Source organism: Emydura macquarii, unplaced genomic scaffold, assembly GCF_026122565.2.
Source record: "Emydura macquarii macquarii isolate MOO-44397 ecotype Brisbane River unplaced genomic scaffold, CSIRO-AGI_Emac_v2 contig_312, whole genome shotgun sequence".
Lineage (NCBI taxonomy): Eukaryota > Metazoa > Chordata > Testudines > Chelidae > Emydura > Emydura macquarii.
The window spans coordinates 12,290,301-12,304,981 of NW_027130449.1; the positions used below are offsets into that span (position 1 = coordinate 12,290,301).

At 40.2% G+C, this 14,681-nt stretch overlaps 1 protein-coding gene across 8 annotated transcripts in view; it reads right to left on the minus strand.

Moving 5' to 3' along the window:
- Positions 1 to 14,681, minus strand: part of USP28 (ubiquitin specific peptidase 28) — a 41,890-nt gene that overhangs the window by 16,857 nt on the left and 10,352 nt on the right. For 4 of the 8 annotated variants that reach the window (XM_067565655.1, XM_067565644.1, XM_067565646.1 and 1 more), the window contains exons 3-13: positions 14,132 to 14,264; positions 9,056 to 9,161; positions 7,986 to 8,148; positions 6,722 to 6,808; positions 5,922 to 6,059; positions 5,342 to 5,415; positions 4,105 to 4,181; positions 3,432 to 3,580; positions 891 to 1,018; positions 592 to 687; positions 149 to 328 (exon numbers count right to left, since the gene is read on the minus strand). In XM_067565655.1, coding sequence (XP_067421756.1) covers positions 149 to 328; positions 592 to 687; positions 891 to 1,018; positions 3,432 to 3,580; positions 4,105 to 4,181; positions 5,342 to 5,415; positions 5,922 to 6,059; positions 6,722 to 6,808; positions 7,986 to 8,148; positions 9,056 to 9,161; positions 14,132 to 14,264 — 1,331 coding nt within the window. Of the gene's footprint in view, positions 1 to 148; positions 329 to 591; positions 688 to 890; positions 3,020 to 3,058; positions 3,135 to 3,431; positions 3,581 to 4,104; positions 4,182 to 5,341; positions 5,416 to 5,921; positions 6,060 to 6,721; positions 6,809 to 7,985; positions 8,149 to 9,055; positions 9,162 to 14,131; positions 14,265 to 14,681 lie in introns of those variants that run through there. The other 4 variants (XM_067565663.1, XM_067565668.1, XM_067565660.1 and 1 more) reach the window with 4 other exon arrangements.

The window sequence follows — 14,681 nt, forward strand, 5'->3', positions numbered from 1 at the left end:
TACCGGTTCATCACACACATCCCCAAGGCTCTGAGTGCCTAGACAACCGACCCACACGACTTAACAGCTCCTGGAGTGACGATCCAGGACTCTTCAGCTCCGAAGGTGAAAGCTCTCTCTTTAACCAACAAACTTTTTTCTTCCTCACCTGTTTTGCTTTAGAGGTTCATTCAGACCACAGCTCTCAGCATGGGACTGTGCGGGCATCATCTGAGAGTCCTGAGTAGAGGGAACAACTAAAGGTTGCTTCGTACTGGCAAATTCAAGAACATACTGCAGCATGTCAGGTAATGGGAAGCGGCTTGGGCCAGAGCCATATTTCATGTATCTAAATAACAAAAGCAAGAGAGCAGAGTTCTGTTAACTGAATTCTCACACGCCTCATGTTACACTGAGGGGAAAACCGTATGAGCAAGCCGAAATTTTTATTATAAAATATAAATGCCTAGTAGTTGCTGGCTATAATTTCAGTAACACTATAGTTATTAAGTAAGATTTTGATCACAAATAGCTTTTATTCAATTTCATCCCTTGTTTAAAGAGAAAAAAACAACTCCCGGGGGGAAGGGGAAAATCTGGCTGCTCGCTTACCTTTCCAACTTCTCCTGCAGAAGTTCTACTTGCTTTCTCAACTTCTCGGTCTCCTCTCTCTTCCTCTGAATGATCTCTTTACTGCTGTACAAATACCTAAACAAATAGTAGCCCCCGCCCCCAAAAAGTCACTCAGTGAGATATGCATACGTCTAAGCTCAGCATTGTCTCTCATGTGCACACTTTTTAACATTTCCCTGCTCACAAATTCACCCACCCCTCTATTTCTCTAGTGAGAATCAAACAACAAAGTTTGGAGAATCAGCTTTGAAATACAATATAGTCTTACAACTGCTCACCTGTCCATATAAATAATCTGGGGAAATTCTAGTTTGTTGTGAATCTTCTCTGGCTGGCCTAGTGACTGATTGAACTCAAACCGGGAGAGTTCAAAGGTCAACACCGGTGGGAGCTTTGTAAACCAACGCTGTAACAAAACAGAAATGCCCCAACGAGGGCATAGGTTTTGAGAGAACTGCTGAACGGTACATTTTATATCAAGTAACTCTGCCCCCAAATAACTTTCTTCCCTTAAACATACTAAATGTATACTAAATCAATATGTGTTGCTATTTAGAAAGCCTAATTTTACAAAACATAAGACTTCCACTTCCACTTTAGATCTTCAACATACAAAACCTAGTTAAATAGTGTCCAGAAAGTCAATATTCGATGCCCAGGGCGCTCAGATTGAAAAGACTACCATCAAGTCAAGGAGCGAATTTAGAATAAATTGGCAGATGCTATACTGAAACAATGTATGTAGGCCCAGGGCGTTGGAGAGGGGGAGTCACTTCACAATGCTGCTGGCATGCAATGAACATCGACAAAGAGTAGCCCTTAACCAGCCTCTGCGCACGCAACTACTCTCTTAGGCTAAGTCTTCACCGAAGGCGGCAAATTCGCTGCCATCAGATTGACTTCTCTGGATCAACCAAGCAGTCAGTGAAGACCTGCTCAGTTGATCCAGAAATCAACGTATTAAGACCACCTTCTCAAATGGTGCAGCGCTGCGTCGTTCCCGTCAGCGCAGTGCAGTGAAGACGGTGCGCAGAACAGAAGCAGAGAAGTCGACGGGAGTTACACAAGTTTTTTGCGTAGCTTGCATAACTCTGGTCGACTGCCGCCGAATCTCCCAGGTAAGTGAAGATAAGCCCTTAGTCTATTCAGAAACTGTTTAGCTTAATAAACACAGACAACGGACCTAACTTCTCGGTATCTGGAGTGCTGCTCTAAATGCAACATTGGAAAAGTTATTCGTAGTTGCATTTATACTTTCTCTGGCTCCCAGTTTTCAATAATACGTCTAACATCCATTGCCAGAAGAACATCTCACATATGCTTGCACCATGCCAGCTAGACAATACTCTCCCTTTAGGAATCTTGACAGTACATTAAGCTAATGTTGCTCTGAAAGAGCTATCTCAGAAGCCTGGACACAACAGTTCCTCCATGCAATCAAAATGCACCACCATACTTTTAGAACCAAAACAATATTTACAGTGAGGGCCAATATTAATGAATATAGAGGGAAGCTGCCATGTATCATGGCCCTTTTGAGAAAAGCCAGCCTAACATGTTTATACACATTATCTAGGTGAAGAAACAGATTTCTAGTTAATCCTGACACATTTCAGGCTTCAAAACACTCACCTAATATCTCAAAAGATAAAATGCACCTTATTTTCCACGTCCCCTATCATGCAGTCCTCTAGTCACGATATCCTGGGAAGTTAAATTAATGAGCACAGATTTTCCAATCACATCTCTTAAAAAGAAAAGTGACAGTCCTTGACTTACGTCCTTGTTTGGGACACTTTTCCCTACGTTTCAGTTAACTATTACAAGAAACTCAAAGCTATCGTGAAAGGGACCTCTCTTATCACCTGTTTAGCTCCATCTTGCCCACACCTCCCACGATTTTCCACTACACCAATCCAACAGAAATCTGCTTCAACTGTGTCTGAGCATCACTAATACTGGAGCAGCAATCATAAAAATTAGGCAGTCGATTCCAAAGTTCGCTGGCCTTATTAACAAGCTCATCCTGAAGCCAAATATCTTTTGTTTAGTTCAAGTCACTGCAACTCATCTTTTAGGCTCTTATCTAGTGAGTGAAACTTCTTTTCCTCTCCCCTTTTTACCACCAGCCCTTCCAAACATCTCTTTAGTGTTGTCTGCCAGCATCTTTTTAACATAGCCTGCAAGTTAATTTTCCTCAGTCACATCATTTTAGCTGCCCTTCTCTGTTGTCTAATTTCTCGATTGCTCTTATCTATAAAGTGAGGCTGAATGCAAAACATGTATCTTAACTTTTTATTTTATCACGAAGTTAAACAGCTCATGATTTGAGTGATTAAAAAAAGGAAAAAAATAATCAGCACAAGCAGAAGGTTAAGAGTTACGACAAGAGAGAAAAATGCACATTATAACAGGGAGAAAAAAATACAAATTGCAAATGGCATACCATAGAGTTAAGCACTGAACTTTTACCCTCCGAAAATATGGAGGCAGTAGTTCTCCCCTACTCAGGTACGGGTAGGCTTCAACAGAAAGAGAGAGACTTTATCACACTTACACATCAGAAGCAGGCGCCTTATTAAAAGGGTAAACTCCTGGAGTAAATTACACTGGACTACAATGTCTTTACAAATAAACTAGGGCTTAGATATCAACTCACATTTAATATTAATGTACATTTAACAGACTGACCATGAAATGTATTACATTTGGTGAAGAGAACGTTTAGTCACCATTTTAAATTAATAGGATACAATGGGACCTCCCTGCACTACACTGACTGCATCCTTTGAAGAAAGCAAATAATACATACAACCAACCTTTTGTCCGTACTTCACTGATTGATCGGAAGGCAGCGGCTCAATCTCCCCTTCTACCATGGCCCCTTCCAAACATTCGTTCAAGTTCCGATAACCGTTTACCTGAAGGGGATACTGGCCAAAGGTCTCTATCTTGGAAAAGGTCTTGCCTGAATAAAGGGGAAGGAAAAAAAACCATAAACCACCTTAAAACAACAACAAAAAACCCCTCTCCCCTCTCTAACAGACACTTATATTAGCATACACAACTATATGTTTCCTACCGAAATAATAGTTTGTAACACTGCACGAGAGCTTGTAGCAAATCACCCAAGATCTTTAATCAGGCAAGCAGTTTAGACATGTCATCTCATTGTAAAGAAATTAGCGCTCCTTACAGCTCATATTGTCTAGAGGTGAGACCCTTTACAAATCTGTGCTCATGAAAGTGGGCATTTAATAGAGAATATTACCCTTTAATAACAGACAACATTATATTCACCAGCACCAGGACAACTATATAATAATAATCTTATCTGTATGCCTACTGTAATAGCAAAGAACCAGACAGATAATTTCACCAAGAAACTGCAATAACATGGTGTCATAAACCATATCATAAATCCACAGAGCAGCAACAATCAAACCATGCAAAAAAAAAAAGTTAAAGTAAAACCAAAAGTTCCTAACTTACCCTCATGGATCCCTTCAGTCAGAAAAGTCCCATAGAAGAGTTGCACCATTGGGTTTTCAGATTTGTCTCGAGGGCTGCTGCTTTCAAAAGGAGAGCATGCACATTTTGTGATGCAGAAAGGGAGCATATGGGTAAGTTACACTTGCCTTCACAAGAATATATATATATTAGAATTTGTATTCTGATGGCATCAGCAAAATATAACTAACATTGATATAACTGGAGGAAAAAGCTACAAAAATGGCCCAAACCCCAAGATATGAGAGAATGGGTGGTGTGCATTTAAATCCTCAATGAATAGGTAAGTATGACTTAAGTTCCCCCCCGCCCTTTAAAAAAATAAAAGAACACAAGGTATTAAAATGGACTTAAATTTAAAATCTAAACCTCAGCCTTGGGCTTTGTGCCTAAACACAAACACACAAAAACAAAAAAATACAAAAGAAGAGAAAAAGCCACCACATTGCAATAATACTGATAAATTATACTTCACATTTCTCAAGTGCCTTGAAAAGGATCTCAAGATGCTTTTGTAAATATCATCATCCCTTTTATGTAGATAGGTAATACAGAAGTTGGAGTGACTTGCCTAGATTACATAGTAAACCAGTGGAAGAATCAGGATTGCAAACCAGGAGTCCTGGATACTTGACCTCTATTCTAACCCATAATTGCTGGTTCTGGATAAGTTTGCACTCAGAACTCAACTTACGCTTTTTAACACGCCCCTTTATGCCTAAGAACAAAAAAATTACTCTTCTGAATTTAAAAAAAAATCATCAACACTTAACAGTTATTTAAGTGTAAAAAGGAGCTGCTTTTCATGCAGTTTGACAATGTACTTGTCAAGACCTTTTATTATAACTCTAACGATTACACTACTGGTTAATGCATTACTCAGTCTGAATTTACTCCACAGACTGTAATTCTAAACAGTATGATATGGAGTTTATTATCTGGTGGATAATCCATGCTGAAGAGTTCCATAAAAGCTTATGTACTCTGTAGGTCACTATGGCGTTGATTAAAAGCACATATCTAGGCAAGAAGTGCTGATGCAAACATATAATGCTAAATATTATTGAAAAGGATTATCCTAACTGGTTCAATGAAGAAATGGTTTCTTGGTTTGCCTAATATATTAATTTAAATTCCTAGCATATATCAGCCAAACAGTCACTTTAAAAATCTATTTTTCTTGGCAATAAGTAAAAACAACCCAAACATAAAAACTCACTTTACACTGACAGACAGCTGGAATGCATCCTCTAGCCAATCCAGAAGCTTGTGTGTGACTTCACTCACATCTTGCTGTAAGAGAGCCAGAAATTGGAGAGTCAAAGATGCAACAAAGAAAGTGCTTTGATATAAACAGGTTTTATTAAAATCTCAGACTTTTTCAAATATCGTCTCAAAACCATTGTGGTACCTCTAGCCATGTGAATGAGCTGTAGGAACTAGATGTTATTACCACTATTCTAGTTCAAAGATGAATACTTTATCCAGCTGTGTACCAAATCAGAGGAAACTATGCTGGGGACATGGAGAAGAAGTCAAGTTCCCAATCTGGAAGTCCCCAACAGCAATTCAGATAGCAGTGAAGGGACAAATTTAACATTGGCTATTTAATTGCCTTTTTGGTATATATGTGTATTTCACAGTCATGCACCTTTAAAAGTTGGTTTTACACACACTTCTCAGGTGAAACATAAACAGGCAAGCATTTGGAATTATAGTAGCATTAAGTGAAAAATGATTGTTGATATCTTTGCTAGGGCTGTTCTGGGGAAAGCAGAGAGGCGTTTTATCCATTTTACCTGCTGTTCATCAGCTGATCTAAATGCGCCCTTTAAAAGTTCCAGTGCCGCAGTGGGGTCTACAAATTTACGGTGCGTCCCCAGCATTAAAGCAAAGAGACACTGAAGTTCCTGCATGAATGCAATATTTCTTTTTTTCTGCATTAAAAAAGAAGACAGCACAATAGTCTATTGCAATTCAAAAACAAGAGCAACTCAGAGACTGTATTACAAGATGCTCCATGACAGTAGGACACATTGAAGAGGTAAATTAACAAGGCCAACACAAGGTGCATTAATACAATTGACAGTCTCATAAAAGACAGACTTGTGTTAGGAAGCCATATCTCCTTCCACATGACGCTAAGATCTTTCTTGAAATCAGATTTGGTCTCAAGTCAAATACACGAGAGAACTGAAGGATTTACAATGGTTCCTCAAAGTGGGAAATCTGGAGTTTAGAGAGGTGCCAGAAGTAATATGACATCTAGAATAAGAAGGCCAAAATGTGCTCTAATATTCTGAAGTTCAGACTTGAGCTGGAGACTTTGGGTATTAAAGAGAGGGGAAAGGAGAGATTGAGAGAGAGCACGGAAACAAGTCCTGAATTCCTGGAGTCACCAAAACAGATGAACACCAAGAGACAGATTTCCCACTCTCTATGTAGTTCATAGTTTTGGAGAAAAGCTAGAGGAGAAACCCTCAATCATTTCTGTGATAACTCATTATCCTCAAGAGCAATTTCCCAGCCTTGTCTACACGCAGTAAGTCAGTTTTTACAGAGTCACCAGGAAGAGTCAGGCGTTTCCACGAGAACTTACACTACGACTTCGACAATTCTCAAGCATGCTTTGCGGGAGAGAATAACCAAGGACCAGCCTACGAAATTCCGGCAGCTGGAAGAGAGACTGAAAAGAAAGAAGGGTTAAAAGACTCTGCCCTGGCTTGTCAACTCAAGTCTGAGGATGGGTGCTCATCTCCATTTGTCAAACCCATGTCATTCTTTACAGATTGTGTTTTTCTTACTCACCCCCAAATTCTTCAGTAACTTTCTCCTTAACAAGTAAAACCTTTAATAGCTCTGCAGTGTACAAACCAGACCAACGCACCTTTCCTTGCCCCAAGACTCAATTCCCTCCACCTACATTTTTAAAGAGACACTTTTTGGGAAGGCGTGGGGAAAGTTCCTCCATTTCATTATGGAAAGCTGAATGACATGCAGGGGAATCAATCACACCTCCAGGGAAGTATTTCTATAACTGTTCCCTCCTTTGCCCCAAAAACAGAAAAAACACTCCCAACACTTATCTGCTGATGTCAAAAGAGCATGAAGAATTAAGTGTGTTTGGTTCTTCTTTCTGCTGTCTCTTCTCCTTTTACTAATCACTAATAACACACCCAAACTAGTTTCTTATTATTTCAGGCATCTATGCCACTGTACTCCATTAACTGGAATCTGATACACCATGTGTTGTGCAGCCAGCATTAATTCCAGTAAAATCACATTATCACCACTTTACCAGTCTGGCTTCTGTCATTCAAGAAGTATTTTACCATTGCACCATGACACAGAACACACATTTGTAAATAATAATAAGCACATGGATATATTTATATATCCTTTTTTCCATATCATTTTTGCCCTGACTACCTGGCTGCCATTTTTTAACAGGACAGAGTTAAATATGCTGCCACACAAAGAAAAACACACTTTTGATCATTTTTGTTTAAAATCTAACACAGAAACCTGGCAGGCCTGCACAATCTGCTCTGAAATCTTAGTTTTGTAACTGGAGTCTCCCAAAAACCTACATCCCAGGGAGAGGACACCTAGTTTTTCTTTTTATATTAATGTGAAGTTATGATAGCAATATGGAGAAATACAGAATAACTAGCTGGCTGGCTGTGACCTAGGGAAAGTTAACTAACCTCTCTGTGCCAACATTTGCCCACATGTAAAAAAGAGGACATTACTACCATCATGGAAGTCCTGTGAAGGTTATTTAATTGCAAGAAATGCACATTTTGACCCCAAGATTGTAGGCATTACAAAAGGGTAAAGTATTACCATTGCCATTGCATTACCTGTATGACTGCACTAAACCAGCATGTATTTCCAACATTCTTCATGCCAACAGGCCAGTCATCCACTCTCCTCCAGTCATTCTGGTTGGGATTCTCTCCCCAGACTTCACACCGTTTCCTTTTGGAGCAGTTTTTGTTTTCAGCAGCGTTTGCTTTGTGGGCCCTGTCAGAGGACAAGTATGCAAATGCCAAAATTGTAAAAAAGCATCACGAGAGAGTCTTGACAGCCTTTTAAAGAGCACAGAAACTCGCTTTAAAAGGATAGTCAAGTAACCACAAGAGAACAAGACAAAAGGAATTGAACACTACTGCAGTCCCAGACAGGAGACATACAAGGAGCTGGCTCACACTGGCATACAGTGCCTGTCACTACTAGGACTATTATTTTATTATCAATCTATTGTATTACAGATCAGAGCCCCACTGTGCTGGGCAGTGTGCCAACAGTTATTAACAGACATCCCACCTGTCTCACAGAGCTTCCATTCTTTAAAATGAGATCTAACAGGTGGATGAATCAAATGGGGCTTAGCTGGGATTTGAGGGTGCCGTGGGGTAACAGTACCATAAGCATGTTTTTCCACAGACTACCTACATGCAAGATTTGTAGACAGAACATATTTTGCTTATTAGTTAATGGAGACGAATTCTGTACAAACGCAACCCAGTTAAACAGTGACAAAGTGAATGGCTGTTTAGTAACCTATGTAAAATGAGCTGAGGCATGAGATCTCAGTACAGTTTTTAATGGACAGGCACCATAAAAGCCTCCACATTGGTCACATCGGTAGAGATGGCACGGACTGCATGGGCCATGAAGAGAACTGGCTTTTTTCATCCTTAAGCATGGTATTGTGGTGCTGTTGCAAAAGCAGTCCCTCTAAGTCAGGTACAAAGTAGGCTGGCTATAGTCCCCTAAGGGTGATAGTCGAAGCACCTTCCAAAATCACTAAGCACACTTAAGTTGAATGAATAACATTTGTTTTACAGTTGATAAGAACGCACTCAGCATAAAGCCCCGGGGTCCATACAGAAGCAAAGAAGAAAAAACAATGTGCAGATTCATTGACCTGTTAGCATCTCTTTCCACTGCTTGAATTTCTGGAGACTCCAATAAACTGAGAGCAATGACTGCCTGGAGGTCATCTTTGTTATCAGGAGTTAAATCAATCGCATCTGAAAATTGAAGTGGAGTTATCAGTTTTATACCAGAAGCAGTGTAACATTTAAAAAAAAGGCCAAGGACCAAACAGTGTTAACACAGTTTTACTTCATTAATGCAATTAAATCAAAATGTAGAAACGTTACAACTTTCTGATGAAAAATTAAATTCACTCCATGTCCCTTTAGTTTAAAAACCAAATATTCTATCATCTAGCAGTGAGCTGAGGAAAAAGAGGAGCACTCTCCACAGTGCTATTTAAAGACCAGGATTTCCTTATACCTTGATGAGGACATGGGAAGTGGGTAAGAAGCAGTTTGGACTGGTCTGAGAAAAGGAAACAAGCGAAAGGGCCTTAATTAAAGTTCTTAGTACTGTAGAGTCATAGATTCCAAGGCCAGAAGGGAACATTGTGATCACCTCTGGTAGGCCATAGGGCTTCCCCCCAAAATAAATCCTAGAGCAAATATTTTAGAAAACATTTAATCTTGATTTTAAAATTATCAGTGATGGAGAATCCACCCCAATCCTTGACAACAATTCCAGTGATTAATGACCCTCACTGTTAAAAACGTATGCCTTATTTCCAGCCTGAATTAGTCTAGCTTCAACTTTCAGGCATTGAATCGTGGTATACCTTTCTAAACTAGTTTAATGAACTCATTATTAAGTATTTGTTCCCTATGTAGGTACTTTTAGACGGTAATCACGCCTTAACTTCTCTTTGTTAAGGCAAATAGATGTATCTCCTTGACTCTGTAAATCTAAGGCATGCTTTTTAATCCTTTAATGATTCTTGTGGCTCTCCTCTGAACCCTCTCCAATTTATCAACTGCCTTCCTTAACTATGTGTTCCAACAGCAGTCGCACCAGTGCCAAATACAGGAGGTAAAATAATCTCTTTATTCCTACTTAATATTCCCGTTTATGCATCTGTGATGCTGCATAAAAAGGAAGTTGACCCTGTACACTAGTATTGTCACCACTGTTACACAATTGCACTAAATCCTGTACAAAGTATGCCATATAAGGTATCATTAGAAAAGTTGTGATCGGTTAAACAGTACTATCTTGTTGAAATGCATACATCATTATTGGGTATGAAGTTAAGAAATGTTACTGTATGCTTGTCACTAAAGATGTTGTGTTCCTAGGTAACACCCACAAGACAGATTTACATCAAGACTAGCCAGCCATGTGTTGATGGGCCATTAAAGAGAATCATCTCTTCCAGTGGGCCTCTCCCAAAGACACCTCAGAAAGCATATGGACAATGAATACTCCATGACTCAGCAAAGTACCCAAGACCCTGATGGGATGACTCCATGTTTGAACCAGTACTTTTCCATGCACGTGGACTGGGGGTATAAATTGGAGGTAGTGACATCACCTCCTTGCCTCTCTCTTGCTTCACATCTCTGGACTGTGATTTCTAACAAAAGGGAACTTTGAACAATGGACTGAGGACCCCAATATTTGGGACGAACCAGAGACGTATTGCAAGCCAGCAGATTTAACATCACTGCTGTTACCCTGATCTACAGACTCTGAAATCAATTGTAATTCATATGATTCAATTTAACCTTTTAATAATTCTCTTTTTTTATATTAATAAACCTTTAGTTTTTAGTTTACTAAAGGACTAGCTATCAGCATGGTTTTTGGAGGAGATCTGAAGTATATACTCTGACCTGGGGTACCTGGCTGGCTCTCTGGAGCTGGAAGAACCTACTGTATATAATTTCTGGTTTTAATAATCATTTATCACAGAAGTCTGGTTTGTCTGGGTGGTGCAGGAGCGGCTGGAGGGCCTAAAGGGGACTGTCTGTAGCTTCATAACAACTAGCACAGTATTTTGGAAGCACACATCTGTTACTGGCTTGGTGAAGTATTATGATCGAGAACATACCACCAGTTTGGGGTATATGCCCTGTGTTTTGGCAGGCTGACTTGAAACTGGCACTCTTAGCTGTGTCCCATACTAGGCAACATGACAGCATCCAAGGATTGCATTGGTCCTATTGGCCACAGCATCACACTGTGGGCTCGTGAGCAGCTGATTATCCACAACAACCCCCAAACCTTTTTCAGAGTCCCTGCTTCCCAAGAAACCCCGCATTCTGTAAGCACGGCCGATAATCTTTGTTTCAAGATATATACATTTACATTTGGCTTTATCAAAACACGTATTTTTTGCTCGTGCCCATCTTAGCCAGCAATCCAGATTGTTCTGTATTAATGACCTGTCCTCTTCATTATTTACCACTCCCCCAGTATTAGTTATTGAAATGGCTTTAGACTAAAGGGTTTAGTTTGGTAAAGTTTTTGCAAAGACTTGGAATCAAAGTCAAGTCAGATATTGTGTTCCACTGGTCTCATATTGTGTCTTGGGAATGATCAGCCAATTACAAGCCCACTTTGCTTGCCACCTATTTGGGAATAAGGGAGTAGAGAAAGCAGCAGTTTTGAAACAGATGGGCCTTAAAGAGCAGAATAAAATGTAATTGACTGGCCCCCTACCTATTCCGGAGTATGGTACTTCATATTTTACAAACCTGCTTAGTGCATAACAAGCAGCTCAATTAGGCAATGCATTATTTTTGCAGCATATTTGTCTTTTCACAATATTAAGGCTTAAAGGAAACTCGTTCCTTGTAAGTTTAGATTTATATTTAAGTTTCCTTATATTTTAGCTTATATTTATACTTAGGGTTTTTGGTTTTGTTTTCAAAGCATGTAATTGCTTTTAAAAACAATTTCCAGGCAATCAAATTCCTAGTTCACAGTAATCTGTCTGGAAGACTCATCTGGCCTATTGTCTATGTGCTCTAGCTGTCTGTAGCATTACTCAGCTGAGCCGTAACACAAAACAGATTTAGCTGCTGAGCAGCAAGAACCTGTTGAAATGTGGTGAAGTAAGCCCCTCCCAGAAGTTAAAAATACTCATTTGATCTGTAGATATTTGAAGCATGACTCCCTGCCCTCTTTAGATATTATCTTCCCAACCATGCGTCTGGCAAAAAGCAGCTCTTGGCGTTTGTTTGTTTCCAGGAAGTGAAAGCAGCAAGCTACCTTCCAAGGAAAAAAGCAGTAGTGGTTTTACAGCAATTACCATCAATAGCACAGCTGCGCTTGTGGTAGCAATTGTGTAATATATAATGCAGATGGGACATAGGCTATTTACCTTATGCCATCAAAGCCTGTCTACACCAGTTGTTTCAGGTAAAATTTTCTAAATCAGCTAAGTCCTATTGACTTTCAGTGGCCCCTAGACACCTAAGTCACTCAGGCACTTTGGAAAATGTTATGCTTAGTGCCTGTGTAGCTCATTGTTGCTCTAACATCAGTATCATTTTATAGTACAGAGACACCCACATGTACTTAGGACTACTATCTAGAGGCTCGAGTGAGCTGAAAAATGGTAAATGTGTGAGTGAATGAAGAACAACATCTCTAGCTGAAAGAGACACTGACTGGATAGGGAGGAAGTGCTTGTGTAGAGCCACTGACACAAAAGCTGGTTGTTCAGTGGGTGGGAATGATCAAAGGGTGGAACACAGGCTTCAAAGAAAGTGCTTAAAGACTAGGTTTAAATGCTCAAGAAAACACTAGATGAAGGTGTTTGATTTCCCCAGGCTGCTAACAGGTATTTGCAGAAAGAAGTACATGCCTTAACAACTACGCTCAGTTCTCTATGCTATGGCATATGTGTTTTGAGGTCACAAAAGGCTGCCAAAGCAGGGAGAGAGATCAGAGAAGGCCACAAGCCTACAGGAAGAGCTGTTGTAGATTTTGTTTATAATCAATCTGAGCACTGCTTATCGCACTTTGCTCCAGTCTTTGGTTATAGTTATTCCTTATCTGTTGAATACTAGAAATGGATGAAAAACATTAAGCCCTTTTGGCTATCTGAGTTACAAGGCCCTCCCCAATAAGTACTTCTTAGATCCAATCCTGGCCAAAGCCCTTCAGACACCAAACGGTTCTAATCCAGTACAAGAAGGCCACCTGTATTTTATGTGCTGACCATAACATTCTAGTCCTGCAGTTGGGTGGCAGAACCTTACTTGGTAGTTATTTTGTTTCCTCCTTATCCTTATGTTGTTATCAGTCACCACTACTTGTTATTTCTACCATGCAACTCGTAGGCATAAAAGATAGGGCGTTTTGCCAATGACTTGAGAGGTGTTTACGTGACCTGGGGATAAATGTCAACCAAGTGCAAGTACTCTCAGAAACACTGGGCAGTCAGAGCCTGATCCCAGGAGTCTGAAGTAAGAGAAGCACAGAATTAAAACCCAACTGAACACACACGAGAGAACTCTTAATGAGAAATATCATCCACCTGAAAATAAACAGGAGTTAAATAATCTTATAATTGGGAATCAGATTAAAATAACTAGGTAGTATCAAGGTAGGGCTGACAATTACTAAGCAATCCGTTATTGCTAGAATTACACACGACCCTGCCATACCCATACTGTATGTGAAAGAGTATGCTGTAAAGCAATGAGCACACAAAGAAAAAAATCCTAAGGGTCTAGCACGTTTGTGCAAGACAAACAAACACCATCTAACAAACGAGTCCATAAAACTGAACACATTTTCAGCAACATCAAATCCTGTTATAACTTACACTGTCTTTGACCACTTCATTTGACTGACACGCATTGTAAACAGCGAGGACACCCTGTCACCTGAGCTGTACCTGGCCTGCACAACAGAAAGGGTGAAACAAAAAGGTGGGATTCTAAAGTGGACTCAGTTGTTCCCAGGTGCCTCGTTACAGGGGTTCAAAGTGACAATCTGTCTGTTTGATGAAAAGGGCCAAAGTGGCACTTATTTAGGGCACCGGCCTTGTGCTAGCCCCTGCACTGGATGAATTTCACCCCCTGCCACTTCTTATCAGTGATAAATCCATCTCTTTCTGAGAAAGGATGCCCATGAACGCACACAGTATTCCAGACAAGAATGAAGCACATACTGGTGGGGAGCTCTTTGCCCACAGCGCTCCCTTCGCAGTCAGATGGTTCCACCGCTACGGCTTCCTGGCCTGGCTCTTGAACATGCTCCTCAGTGAGGAAGTTGACTGCATCTGATAGGTCACCATTAGCAGCCTAAGAGGAGAAAGGGGGGAGAGAAGAGGGAGAAATAGCCATTATTCTAAGATTCTTTGATATACATCTGAATGAAAAATCAACACCATCCATGTGAAAGAGAACATGCTGGCACGAAGGCAGCTTTCTCCAGCCAGGGGAAAATGCTGACGGCCAAGGAGCTAAAATTTTAAGGCTGAAATTTCTCAGATAATAGAATCATAGAATATTAGAGTTGGAAGGGACCTCAGGAGGTCATCTAGTCCAACCCCCTGCTCAAAGCAGGACTAACCTCAGCTATATCATCCCAGTTAGCTTTCATTCATTAGTTAGCTTTCATTCTACTTGAGCATAAGATACTTAAGCAAAGACCTAACTTTAAGCATGTGAGTAGCCCCGTTGAAGTCAGACTACTCATGTGCTTAAAATTAGGCATGT